The sequence below is a fragment of the Hyaena hyaena genome, unplaced genomic scaffold (genome assembly GCF_003009895.1).
Source record: "Hyaena hyaena isolate Hyena2069 unplaced genomic scaffold, ASM300989v1 scaffold_774, whole genome shotgun sequence".
Lineage (NCBI taxonomy): Eukaryota > Metazoa > Chordata > Mammalia > Carnivora > Hyaenidae > Hyaena > Hyaena hyaena.
This window is the reverse complement of record NW_024081406.1, coordinates 178,836-192,467: the sequence shown is the minus strand read 5'-3', so window position 1 is coordinate 192,467 and position 13,632 is coordinate 178,836. Positions and strand designations below refer to the sequence as shown.

General features: G+C 44.9%; 1 protein-coding gene across 1 annotated transcript; it reads right to left on the bottom strand.

The window, feature by feature from the left end:
* Nucleotides 1–401: 401 nt before the first annotated feature.
* Nucleotides 402–10,129, bottom strand: CLRN2 (clarin 2). The gene is made up of 3 exons (XM_039218698.1): nt 9,877–10,129; nt 3,381–3,560; nt 402–667 (listed from the first exon to the last, which is right to left on the bottom strand). Exons 1-3 carry the CDS (start codon nt 10,127–10,129, stop codon nt 402–404), a joined length of 699 nt encoding a protein of 232 aa, XP_039074629.1.
* Nucleotides 10,130–13,632: the final 3,503 nt, after the last annotated feature.

The window sequence follows — 13,632 nt, the reverse complement described above, 5'->3', positions numbered from 1 at the left end:
ATTCAGTACCTTGTGTTTGTAGAGTGCTTTAATTGTAGATACATATATTGATTCAAAGGTTGGCAATATTATTGCCCATTTAAACCTCATTACAACCTTGTGAGGTCATTATTACCCCATTTTTCAGAGGTGGAAACTGAGACAGACATTAAGTGAGTCGTCCATGTCCACATGGCTGGCAAGAAGCAAAGTCTCTAACTCCAAGGTCAGTGCAAGGGAAAGGCAGGGATGCCACAGGCTCAGGAAAGCTTTCTTTTCTGGTCCAGGCACCATTCCTTCTCCTTCCGTTTCCTTCTTCTTAGGAGCGCAGGCGTGCTGGACTGCAAAGCCTGCACACGAAATGAGGTCCCTGTTCACACTGCAGAACTGACTCAGGAGCGGGTGTGAGCAGGAGAGCACAATCAGTACAGGATATCCTCAGCCGTGACCGTGGCCTCTTCGATTTTGGTCTTAATCTCAGGGAGCGGAATTTGACTGATGGCCACCACGACCAAGTTTGCGGCGTGGGCTGAGGCGCTGGCCACACAGATCCAAAAGGACTCTTCGTACCATTCTTCCACCACCACGAAGCGGAAGAGCTTCTCCTGGAAGTTGGCGACGCGCTCGGTCAGGTCGTGGAACCTCACTGCGGCCATGAAGCTGGCAATGGCCAAGGCCACGACTCCACCTGAAACCCAACAGGCACCCTCATACAGCCGTAATGGTTCTATGTGAGGTGGCATTTCTGTGGCACAGGCAACAAGCTTGCTTTGCGTTGAAAAACTTCGTGGGATTTTGTTTTTTTTTTTAAGTAAACTCTATGTCCCCAAGGTGGGGCTCAAACTTACAACCCCAAGGTGGAGAGTCACCTGCACTAGGACTAAGCCAGCCAGGTACCCTAGGACACACCTTTAAAAAAATTTATTTTAATGTTTATTTATTTATGAGAGAGAGAGAGAGAGAGAGAGTGTGGGGGAGGGGCAGAGAGAAAGGGAGACACAGAATCTGAAGCAGGCGCCAGGCTCTGAGCTGTCAGCACAGAGCCCTATGCAGGGCTTGAACCCACGAACCGCGAGATCATAACCTGAGCCAAAGTCTGACATTTAGCCAACTGAGCTGCTCAGGCGCTCCCCTTACCTTCTGTTTAAGTAAAAATAAATTTTTATGTTTATTAGGACACACTTTTTAATGTGCTTTTAACAGCACTGGATAACCCACAGTGTGAGGGGGGAGAGGAGTGGGAGAGAGAGTAAGCTTCATCTGAGATCAACTGCATCCCTTACCCGGGACGGGGTGTCTGTTGGGATACATGCAGTGTCTCCATAACTTAGGGCTTGGATGTGGACCCTGAGGGCTCTGTGGAAAGGTTAAGAACACCTTACTGTGCAGACTGGGGTCCAGCTGAGGGTTGGACTGTTCTCTTTTCTTTATTTATCCCTTTCCCGTGCTTAAGGGTAAGAGGAGAAGGTAAGAGGAGGAGAGGAAAGCGGAGAGGCGAAGGAAGGGATCCAGATTTCATGTATTCCCTACCTGTTCCTTCCAACCTCCATGTTCTGGGAGGCTCTCTCTCTACTCTTCTACTGCTCCACTTTAATTAACATTTAAAAAACACTTTTATTATGCTTTTTGCTTGGATTATTGTATCTTCCTTGAAGAAATTTTGAACCTCAGAGAAAATCATAAACATGAAAATACAAATTCACTTTTATCCTAAAAGCAGGTATAAACACTTTGAACATTTTAGTATATTTCTTTACATTTCTGTTTCTTTAACAAAACTGTATTCTGATGCTCTGTTTTATGCTTGGTTTTTCCTTTACTTCAACATTTTTCTATGTTGTTCAGTAGTTTGCTACAGCACCATTTTAAACTGTATTCAAGCAATACACCTAACTAATTAAAGTTTAATTGAGTAGGACTTCATTTCTGTATATCTAGATTGCGTCTAAATTTTGGTATTATAAAGTACTGCAGTGAACAGCTTTTTATATAAATCTTTGTGCCCTTTTCCAGTTATTTCCATAGTGTATATCTCTATTTGGAATTGTTCAATCAAAAAATATTCATATTTTTATGTCCAAAAGCACTAAAGTTTTGTCAAATTGCCTTTTAAAAATATTCTCAGCAGTAATACTTAAGAGCACTATCTCTGAAGAAGGAACTTGATGGAAACAAGCATTTATTTAAACATAGGTCTGAGCTGGGGTGCATAGGTGGTTCAGTTGGTTAAGTGTCCAACTTCGGCTCAGGTCATGAACTCGTGGTTTGTGAGTTCGAGCTCTGTGTCAGGCTCTGTGCTGACAGCTCAGAGCCTGGAGCCTGCTTCAGATTCTGTGTCTCCTCTCTCTTTCTCCCCCACTCGCACTCTGTCTCTCTCTCAAAAATAAAAAAGTAAATAAAGATTGAAAAAAATAATAAACATAGGACTGAGCACTTTTTACATGCCAGCCACTACGAGGATTCACGTGGAGGTAAACAAGACATCTGTGGCCTAGATGGAGTGAGCCATGTGTATGAGTAATTCTGTAGGACAGTCATGTCTGCAAGTAGAGGCAAATGCATAGTAACTGATCTACTGACATTACATGACAACGCATGCTAAAACAACATTATCTGCCTTTATAATTTATGGTCAAAGGTAGTGATGGGTTATTGCTATAATGATACTTGACCATTTGACCTACGCTTTCTGAAACAGCCCCATTTCTGGCAGTTTTGTTATTTTTGTTATATATGGTTTTTTAAGTGCATAATCCCAAATCAACACACACACATACACACACACTCACTTTTGTTTTTTGTCTTGGAAAATAGGTCACAGTGGTTATAAATGATACCATGATTAAAAAAATGACAGAGTTTAGACTCGGTTGTACATGGGTTAGAATCCCAACTCTGCTACTTATTGTTGTGTTACCGTGGGTAAGGCTTTTAACTTCTCTGAGCTTCAGGATCTTCATCTGCAAACACGGGTCTAATAATAGCACCGCATAAGGAGGTTGTGGGGATTAAAGGAAAAGAAGCCTATAAAATCCCAGGTACCTCCTCTCCTGTCATTTAGAAGGGTCCCTCCCACCCTCACACTGGTGCTCTCTTTTCCATCCTCCACCCCCAGCTCTCTGTCTTCTCTTTTCTCTTCTTATCCCCAACCTCTCTTTTTTGTTCTGAGTCCTCAGCCACTCATGCATGCCACCAGTTTGGCTCTTTACTGTTACAGAGATCCTGCAACTTTCAGTAAAGAGGACATTCATGCTCATGAAGAAGGTCATAGACCAGGGAAGTGAAGGCTGAGGCGGGCATTTTAATTCCTTCACACCTTCCCCCCACCTACTTGGAACTCAAGTGCCACCACTTGGTGGTGGCAGTGGACTTGAATTTCTCTCCCTGGAGGCCTTCCTTACCTGCTAGGACGTTCCATAGGCAGATGCCCCCGGGGCCATTGACCGCCCGGTATGGAACCTGGATCATGTTAAGAATGGCAAATCCCATGCTGACCAGAGCCAGGGCCAAGGCCACGAAGAGGAGCAGCAGAATGGTCACATGGAGGCCTGCATTGAGTTCCTTCACCAGGTGTGGGAAGACTGGGGAGAAAAGACACAGCCAATAATTTCCATGTCACAGCTGGGCTCGAGTTCATAAAGTCCAGGCTTGCTTACCCCTGAGGCTGTAATAGAGGGTAGTGAGGGCCAGGAAACACGTGCTGGGTTTTCAAAAAGGAGGAAACTTCCCAAGAAGAATTCATGAGGCCCGATTTGCCACTTGCCAGTTGACTAACAACCCTCTCTTCCTTGCAGTGGATGCAGAATCAAAATGTGCCCCAGGTGGCGATTTAAGAGGCACTGACCACAAAGCCCTGGGATCCAGGTGAGCTGATGCAGAGAAGCCCCACATGATGCCTCTTGAGCAAAGGTGGTTGGCAAGAGAGTCAGCCCAAGAAGGCCAACGGAAAAGCTTTAACCTGGGTCAGAGAGTTGCCTTCATTAAATCAGAGAGGTAGAGGAGGTTTCAAGTGCATCTGTGAAGAGCATAGAAGGGCATCGCAGAGGGAAGCCTAGACCTGGGTTCAAATCCCTGTTTTGCTCATTTGCCACAAGTATAAAATAGGATCCTCTAAACCACTCCCCTACCCATCTTACCAGATCATGAAGTGCATAGGAATAATGATAACACTTGAGAAGCACTAATAGAAAGCTAGGAGCATCATCTTGGATCCCTGAGCAAGGTAGGCATTTTTCCATGTATGATGGGCACTTAATTCTCATGTTGCACAATACTCTATTAGAATACTAATTTTCCATATTAATGTGGCAGGATAATTTAGTGAGATATTAATTTGTATCTGTTTTCTCTATATTGGCTACACCCGGTGGCTGTGGAGATGAAATGGTACCATAGGGCAGATGGTACCATGGTACCTGGGAAAGAGTGAGCTCTCAAAATGCCTCCCGTGGCTGTTGCTGTTATTACCGTTACTCTCTGACTTGGGGAAAGTCATGTGACCCCTGAGAGCCTCAGTTTTCTCATCAGTACAGTGGGGTAGCAAAAGCTGTGTGTGAACTGAGGGTATTCAACATTTCCTGGACACAGTCACGTAAAGAGCTGAACCCATTACATCGTTATCTCATTCAGTGTTTGTGACAAGGAAATAAGGTAGATTTTATCAACCCCATTTCCCCATATGCTTGAACGTTAGGTCCCTTCTCTTTGGGCAGGTGACTCCGAATTCTATACAGGACTACAGTCCTAGCTACCATATGACATATGGAGTTGAGATCACTGTTTTCAGTAGTTACCTATGAAGAATTAGAAGTGACAGAAGTTAGAGTGCCCGGGCATACCCTTTCTTCTGCAGCTACTGCAGGGTTTCTACTGAGCACCTCCTGGTCAAATTGGGGTCTATTTGTGAGCTTGAACTCCATGCTTCATCGTTTGATGTCATGCTCTGCTTCTCTTTGCCCCCCACCCCTTGGGAACCAGGACTCAAAGCTTTCCTGGTTCCCCTCACCCACCCCCAGCCCCTTTCCCCTCTGGTTCTTTGCTGGCTCACCAGCCTCCCTATATTCACAGGAGGTTGGTGTCTCCCAAGCTTGAGAACTAGAATTGTCCTTCTCCCTTTATTTTTTAAATGTTTTTTTATTTATTTCTGAGAGAAAGAGAGAGAGAGGGAGAGAGAGAGAGAGAGAGAGAGAGAGCATGAACAGGGGAGGGTCAGACAGAGGGAGACACAGAATCTGAAGCAGGCTCCAGGCTCTGAGCTGGCAGCACAGAGCCCAATGCAGGGCTCGAACTCACGAACTGTGAGATCATGACCTGAGCTGAAGTTGGACGCTTAACTGACTGAGCCCCCCCGAAGCCCCGTCCTTCTCCCTTTAAAGTCCTTTCCACTGAGAAGTTTCCAGACACTCCACATTTACATCCTAGTTCTAATCTTTCTTTCCAGTTCCGTGTTTCCATTTGTATTTATCTCCATGCGGTTATCTTGCCAGCATCGAAACTTTACCCTGAGTTTCTTTCCAAGGGATTTTTCTTGGCAAGACTTCTCGTTAACTGTTGCTTCTCTCCCTTCTTAGTGTCCCTTAGGGTTTTTGTTTCCTTTCCTTTTCTTTTTAAACTTTCAGCCCTTGCTGAGAGAACACCTTGTGATCAGTGCAAAGTCTGTCCCTGACCTGCAGCAGGTGCAAAGCCAGACCACACCGGAGGAGCCCGGCCAGCTCCAGGGGACTCACACCCCAGTGCTGGCGATGCAAGTTTTATACCCTCCTCTGGGACACCCCCGGGGAGGCCAGAACAAAACCATCTTGAATATTGTCCTGCTCAGAGGTGACATTAAAACATCCTTGGGGCGCCTGGGTGGCTTAGTCGGTTAAGCGTCCGACTTTCGCTTAGGTCATGATCTCGCGGTTCGTGGGTTCTAGCCCCGCGTCGGGCTCTGTGCTGACTGCCAGCTCAGAGCCTGGAGCCTGTTTCGGAGTCTGTGACTCCCTCTCTCTCTGACCCTCCCCTGCTCACGCTGTCTCTCTCTCTCTCTCCTAGAAATAAATTTTTAAAAAATTAAAAAAAAAAAAGTCCTTTATGATCCTCACTCAGTGCTGCTGTTTCAGAGATGAACCCAGAGGGCGGTCTCCTGGTGGGGGGGGGAGTGGGGGTGTGTGTGTGGGGGGGTGCTGGGAAGGAAGAGGAGGAGGAAACGGGTGTTTACTGAGTTCCTCCAGCAGCAAACAGAATGTGCTCCTCTGCTCCGGCTTCTGGCAAAGGTAGTTTACTTCTCTGTGAGCTGGGACCGCAGGGGTTTACCTGGCGCCTCCCTGGAAGGGCTCAGTCGGCCTGCTCTCCTTGGGTCCCCCTTGTCCCGCAGAGCTGGTCCCTTGTCTGCTCCAGCTGCTTGTCCTGGGGATGCTTTGTGCTGGGGGATTCCTAAATTATGCCAGGCCCACCCCCTGCTGCCTCACACCCTCTGTGACGGTTGAACTGTGCCTTCCCTGCCATCCCTCTCCCAAAAAGATGGGTTGAAGTCTTCAACCTCAGAACTCCAGAATATGACCTTATTTGGAAATAGGGTCTTTCAAGAGCTAATCAAGAGAAGGCTTTTAAAAAAAAATATTTCTCTAATGCTTATTTATTTTTGAGAGACAGATAGAGTGTGAGTGAGGGAGGAGCAGAGAGAGATGGAGACACAGGATCGGAAGCAGGCTCCAGGCTCCAAGCTGTCAGCACAGAGCCCCAGGCGGGGCCCGAACTCACAGACCGCTAGATCACCACCTGAGCCGAAGTCGGACGCTTAACCGACTGAGCCCTAAGAGGAGGTTAAGACGGGCCCTAATCCAATGTGACTGGTGTCCCTGTACACGGGAAGATTTGGACACAGAAACGTGCAAAGGGAAGACCATGTGAGGAGACACAGGGGATGCCGCAAGCCAAGGCACGCCCGGGGCTACCATAAGCTGGAAAAGGCAAGGAAGGGTCCATCTATAGGGCTCAGAGGCTCTGCCGACAAGCTGATTTCTGAGTTCCAGCCTCTAGAACCGTGGAAAAAAATTCTATTGTTTAAGTCCCCCAGTTTGTTACTTTGTTACGGCAGCTCTAGGTAACTAATACACCCACCATTTTGGGGTAACCACTCAGTCATTTCTTTTTTTTTTTTTTAATGTTTTTATTTATTCCTAGGATAGAGAGAGAGACAGCATGAGCAGGGGAGGGTCAGAGAGAGAGGGAGATACAGACTCTGAAATAGGCTCCAGGCTCTGAGCTGGCAGTCAGCACAGAGCCCGACGCGGGGCTCGAACCCACTAACCGCGAGATCATGACCCAAGCGAAAGTCGGATGCTTAACCGACTAAGCCACCCAGGTGCCCCGCCACTCAGTCATTTCTAACAGGATCCGTCCACCCTTGACGATCCGTCCACCCCATTCATCCACCACCTCCCTATTACCCTTTGCCGAATTCCAGGAGAACAGTAAGGACTCCTACGGTGATGCCCTGCTTTGGGAAAGTTGCCAGCCACAAATTCCAGAAGGAGCAGCATAAGGTGGAAAGTAGGAAACTTTGGGGTCAACCTTACCTGGGTTGGGGTCTGGCTCCAGCATTCAGGGCTCTGTGACCTTTAGCAAGTTGCTTAACCTCTCTGAGTCTTAGTTGCCTCCTAATTACCAGGGTTGCAGAGGATTAGTGTGGCACAGGTCACAAGTTTGGTGTCTTGCACGTGAACATTTAGTACAAATGAATTTAAAAGTACATTATTGTTATTCATTCAGCCAATGTGTTTGAGGGCCAGTGTTTTGAGGCACTCTTCTGGGAGCTTGGGATCATTGATGAGAAAAACCACAACCCTTGCCCTCCTGGCACTACATACCAAAGGGGTGGAGGCAGATAATAAATAATAGATAAATTTTCTAGTATGTAAGAAGGCAGTTGTCATGGTAACACGACACATCATGCTATATAATTACCAGGGGCTATTTTTACTATATTCCCGAAGCACTCTCTTACTCATTAAAGTCTTTGGAACAGTGCTGCTATTGATGGTCACTCCTTAGTCCAAGCTTTGGAACTTCCTTCGTGAGATTCATTAATTTCAATTAACTGCAACTACTTAAACATTGTGCCGTTTCTCCCTCAAAACGCGCGTGCGTGTGTGTATGGTTTTAGAAGAATCTCAAACTTCAGAAAATTGCAAGAATGGTACAAAGGAATTTTTTTCCTCCTGAATCATTTGAAGGTAAATTGCCCCTGCATCCCTCAGTATTTCAGGGTCTGTTTCATTCAAAAACAGGTTCTTTTACAGAACCACAGCACTAAAATCACTGAGTCAACACTGGTCCAGGCCTGCTATTTAATCCTTATGCCCCAATCAAATTCTTCATTTGTCTCACCAACTGACATTTTTAACAACAAACAGACTCAATTCAGAATCACCTGTAGTTGCCATGGTCTCCTTTTGACATGTCCTTTATTTTTATTTCTTTTTTATTATAAAATGTTTTTTAAATTTTTAATGTTTATTTATTCTTGAGAGAGAGAGAAAGAGAGAGAGAGACAGATAGAGTGGGAGCAGAGGAGAGGTGGACAGAGAGGGAGACACAGAATCCGAAGCAGGCTCCAGGCTCTGAGCTGTCAGCACAGAGCCTGACGGGGGAACTTGAACTCACTGACCTGGAGACATGATTTGAGGCGAAGTCGGTCACTTAACCGACTGAGCCACCCAGGCACCCCTATTTCTTTATGTGTATGTGTTTCAGTTTTTTGTGTAATGTTTTTAATAAAGCTATTTTTACAATATCCTTGGTGTAATTTCATTGCTGTGTACATAGATATATTCCCAGAGATTTTTTCCTCTGAATATCCATAACAAATATGTATTTCCTTTATGTATATAAGTAATGCCAATTCGTATTATTGTATTTATCAATGGCTTCAGCTTGCTGTCTTTATACATTTAATAAGATACTTACCCTCGGCAGGAGTCTAAAAACTACAATGCTGAAATATAGAAATCAAATGAGTAAAATTCCTTATCCCCTTGCATTGCATTTTGTTGATTAGTTATGGTTGTGGAGGACGCTGTTCTCTTGCGCGATCTAATGGTTTCTAAAGGCTTACAGAATATTGCCCTTTTTTGCTTTGTTTTTTAATTCCCAGAAGACCCTTCCTGAGTCGGGCTTGAATTCCTGCTCTATTTACATCCAGAGCAGCTCTGACGTGAGACTGGATGCCAGCCGAGGGCTGTGCCTGCTCACGTTCATGGAGAGCCTCCAGGGTCTTGCCCCAGGTCTCCGCTCCAGTGGGTGCCCAACTTGGGCTTTCAACCCAACAGTCAGATTCCAGAGCCCAAGCACACAGCTCTTTTGCCCGTTCTCAGACTAGGGACCTTTTATAGAAACAGAAGTGGAAACGTGCTGGGCTGGCCGAGAACGCCCAGGTCACGTCGCAAGGGTCTGAAGTCTGGCTCTGCTCCTTCCGGGGTGGGGGGGGGGGGGGACGGGTTCCAGGCAAGTTATATAACCCCTCCACATCTCAGTGTAGTCCTCCGCAAAATGGGAACATTAAGAATTCCTTCTTTATAAATTTGTTATAAGGGCTTAAAAGAGAGAAGCCATGTAAAGCATTTAGCAGAATGACACATGTAGGCGCTCTATATTTTAATAGTTATTCCTAATAGAGGTCAATTACAGAAGTATAGAAATCCCTATTTTTAATGTTTTTTTTCTAAAGTCTCTACAGAGAGAAAAAAAAGGTCTCTTCTTGGTGCTGGACAACCTTTCGGTTACTGTAGACTTTGTCATAATGCCTTAGATTGAGGCAGACGTCAAATTTCACAATTAGACATAGGCACCCTTACAAATGAAAAGAAAATAAAGGTTCTAAAGCAGCTTGCATGCCCCACCCCCCATTATACTCACTGGTGAATTGGGACTGGCGGCCCCCGAGCCCGCACTGTCGCACTTTACATCCTTGGAAGAGCCCATAATAGATATCCCCAATGAACTTGATGAGCTCTGGATCTGTGGCGTTGACCAGGTCCACTCCAGTCTGACAAAGAATTTTCCCACTCAGCCAGTGGGGCACTGTCAGGGCAACGATGATCAGGATAAAGGAGGAGAAGCTGAGTAAAGATGCCAGCCCATACCACGCCTTTTTGAACCATCCAGGCATTCTAGTCGGCGCAGGTCATCCCACAGGTGTCCAAGCAGTAGCGGGGGGTCTCTGACATTTTCTGGACACTGCAATCCCTTGCTCCAAGGTCAGCTCTTACAAATACATCATTTCAGAATTTCAAGTGCATCCTCTGGTCCTCCCTCAGTGCCTGCCTCCACAGCCCATGTTTACTACAACCGCATCCGGAAGTCTCTACAGAGATCGCCTTCGCCTGACTTGAGTGTAGAGGAGTGTGTTACTGAAGGAAGTAACCCTATATCTCCCACTAGACTTAGGTTTCAGCAGAGGGTTTAATTGTTCCCCAGTTCAGGTATTTAAATAACCCTGGTGCGGACCTCTTAATTGCCAGAAAATTATTTGCAGGCAAAACTAGGTAGTTCTGGCTATAAAGAGACACTAACTATTCTAAAAAAACCGCATACAATAGAAGGAAAACAAACGTGTAATGATTAGCACTTGAATACTTGCCAACAATGCATGGTGTCAAATGTCCATCTCTTTGCTGCTGGCCTGGACATTTCTTTCTCTAAAATGTCACTGCTGTCAGAATCTCCAGAACTGTTATTAATACCATGGTATGACCTTTGTTCTCAAGGCTTTTAATTGAAATGTGTAAACAAGGCTTCACGATTCTTGGATTTATCACTGGGTGAATCTGCCGTGAGTAAAACAGCAGGAGGAGAACGTGTGTGGCTGATGGGGAGCCCGGACCCCACACTCACATTCCTCTCCCCTCCTCCGCCCTTGCGTCTTCTGAAATGGGCAAGAGAAGTGTTTTTCTAATGTGTTAGCAAGTGATCACCTTGCTGGAGGCTTTATTTCTTCTCATACCAGAGATCTTTTTTTTTTCTTTTAATCTGTACCCACTAGTAATGAAATATTCCCTACTTTCTATCTTATACTGTGGCTTTTCAATTTTGATTTTTAGTCTATTACTGAATGTCAACTTTATGTCACATGAGATTGGGAACAGCAATTATCATTAGTTTTGGGTAGTCAAATTGGACAGAAGTGGCACAGAAACATTTTTATTTGGTCATAGGAGTCTGGAGAGGGGGTCAGGAGTTTGCATTGTTAACTACCAGGAGTTCCAAAAACGTCACCCAGAGAGAAGCAAAGGGCCAGAAGGACATAGGAATAGAAATGTCAGTTTCCTTCTCTATATCCTGTAAGTGGGGTTCACGTCTGTGGTTTCTCCACAATGAAAATAAAGAAGAGTGTCTCTGAAGCCTGTGTAGAGCTCTCTCTGCATAAAAAGGGCTTTTATTATATGCTTGTTATCCCCTGATTCTTCAGTAACCCTTTGTGGTAGTTGAGGGATGTACTATTCTAGCGATTTCTCTCAGGAGAAAACTGGATATTAGGACTGGGGCTGGAATTCAGGTCTTTGAAATACAACAGCTCATCATCATAAACTTGAAATAGCAGATGTTTTTCTGGAAACGAATCCATATGAAAGGCTGGTTAATAAATGACCCATTATAATAATAAAATATAATAATAATATAATCTATAATAATATAAGGCACATTAATAAATAAGCAACAATGTTACTTATTCTTTTTTTTTAATGTGTTTTTTTTTTTTTTTATTTCTAGGAGAGAGACAGAGACAGAGAAGCATGAGCACGGGAGGGTCAGAGAGAGAGGGAGTCACAGACTGAAACAGGCTCCAGGCTCTGAGCTTGCAGTCAGCACAGAGCCCGACGCGGGGCTCGAACCCATGAACCGTGAGATCATGATCTAAGCGAAAGCCGGACGCTTAACCAACTAAGCCACCCAGGCGCCCCCAATGTTACTTATTCTTATTGTAATGGTAAGCATGCTTTGGACCTGTGTAATACGTTTGCATTGTATTTCTGCCTCAGTTGATCGACCTTTGTCAACTTTTGGTGTTTTAGGGATTAAGCAATTATTTTTAGAAAAATTATTTTAGAAAAATATGCAAAACAAATGATTCCCAACAAGCTTTTGCCATGCTGAATGGAAGTGTGGTTAAGTAGAACTCTATTGAAGACCTGGGTTCCAATTCTTATTCTTCTGGGCAAGTGCTTGAGATTCTCATGGCTTGGGTTTCCTAATCTGCCATGGGATCGCTGTACAAAGTGAAATGAAATAGTACATGCACACCGCAGCATAAAGAGAGGGCACCAAGTAAATGGTGTTAACCTCCTCATCCAGTCTGCTAGCAATTCTGTTCCTGGAAATGAAGCTTCTGATAATAACTTGCATTGTGAGCAGCGTCTTGTTCTCTTAAGAACGTATTTCTGTGTGCCTTACCTGGCACAAGTATATTGAGCAAACGTCTGTGTGTCTGCTATGTATGACGCACCGTGTATGGGTGGAGGGTGACACAGAGATGTATGATATGGGAACCTGCTGTCAAGAAGGTCACATAGTGTTAGGGCAATAGTTCTCAACAAAGGGTGATTTTGCCCCCGCCTTGGTCTCTTCGGCCAACTTAACAGTCTTTTAAGTTTAACCAAGCACCTTTAGCCTGAGTGATTAACTAAACTTTTCTCTGTATATCTACAGATCATGCATTGTTTCCTAGAAAGACTCCGAACCGAAGCCTCTTGCACAGCCTCCCTCCTGGGTCACCAACAAATACCAACCTCTGAGAGATAACAGAGATAATGTCTGCACACAATCAAGAAGTGTTACAGACCACTGTGCTCCCTTTTTACTGATTAACCGGCCTCAATCCCTTTAAAAGTCTCTGTGCCAGAGAGAAACCTTGGAGTTAGTATTTGGACAGGAGTCTGCCTTCTCCCCAGGTGGCCAGTCTCCCGCATAAAGCTCATATTCCTTTCCAGTCAAAACTCTGTCTCTTTTCTACTGAAGGGCAGCTGAACTTGGGTTTTTCTGAAACATTCTCAGGGGACACGTGGCAAGATTTGGAGATACTGTTTATACTGGAGGGGTGGGGAGGCCACTACTGGCATCTAGGAGGTAGAGACCAGAGATGCTGTAAACATCCTGCAATGCACAGGACAGCCCTCCCCTGTGCCCCCATAAAACCGATGGTGCTGGGATTGAGCAGCTCTGTATTACGGGCATACTCCATGGACGGAAGCCACTAGTTTACAAGAAAGAAAATGCCAGGCTCTGTTAGTGGGGGCAGTTGGTGCTCTTTGGTGGGGCCTAATTGTGGACCTTTAACATGCCTGTCAAATGGGGGCTTACATACAGTCACAGAGGTCCAAGGACAGTATTATAAGACTTTACATCTTAAACTCTGTCTCTACCAGACCACAGGCCTGTTGTGTCAGTGTACTCATACTTTTTAGAGCTGTTGTAATAATTTTCATAGGTTTTTGGGGGTTTATTTTAAAAGCATTAATTTGTGAAGGGTTCGATATTTAAAATACAGAATGCTACAATTTTTGTATCATTGTTTTGGCAATTTTTAATTTTCAAATACGGCCCCAAATAGATATTTAAATATCCCCACCTCCAAAATGGAAGAGCACTGAAATTCACAATTTCTTTTTTTTTTTT

Bases quoted from the DNA above. Each gene is read 5' to 3' on its own strand.
- CLRN2 (XM_039218698.1), bottom strand. From the start codon at position 10,129: ATGCCTGGATGGTTCAAAAAGGCGTGGTATGGGCTGGCATCTTTACTC. The intron at 3,561-9,876 runs GTGAGTATAATG...TTTTCTCCCCAG, and splicing joins CCGCCAGTCCCAATTCACCA to TCTTCCCACACCTGGTGAAG. The intron at 668-3,380 runs GTAAGGAAGGCC...GTTGGGTTTCAG, and splicing joins CCTATGGAACGTCCTAGCAG to GTGGAGTCGTGGCCTTGGCC.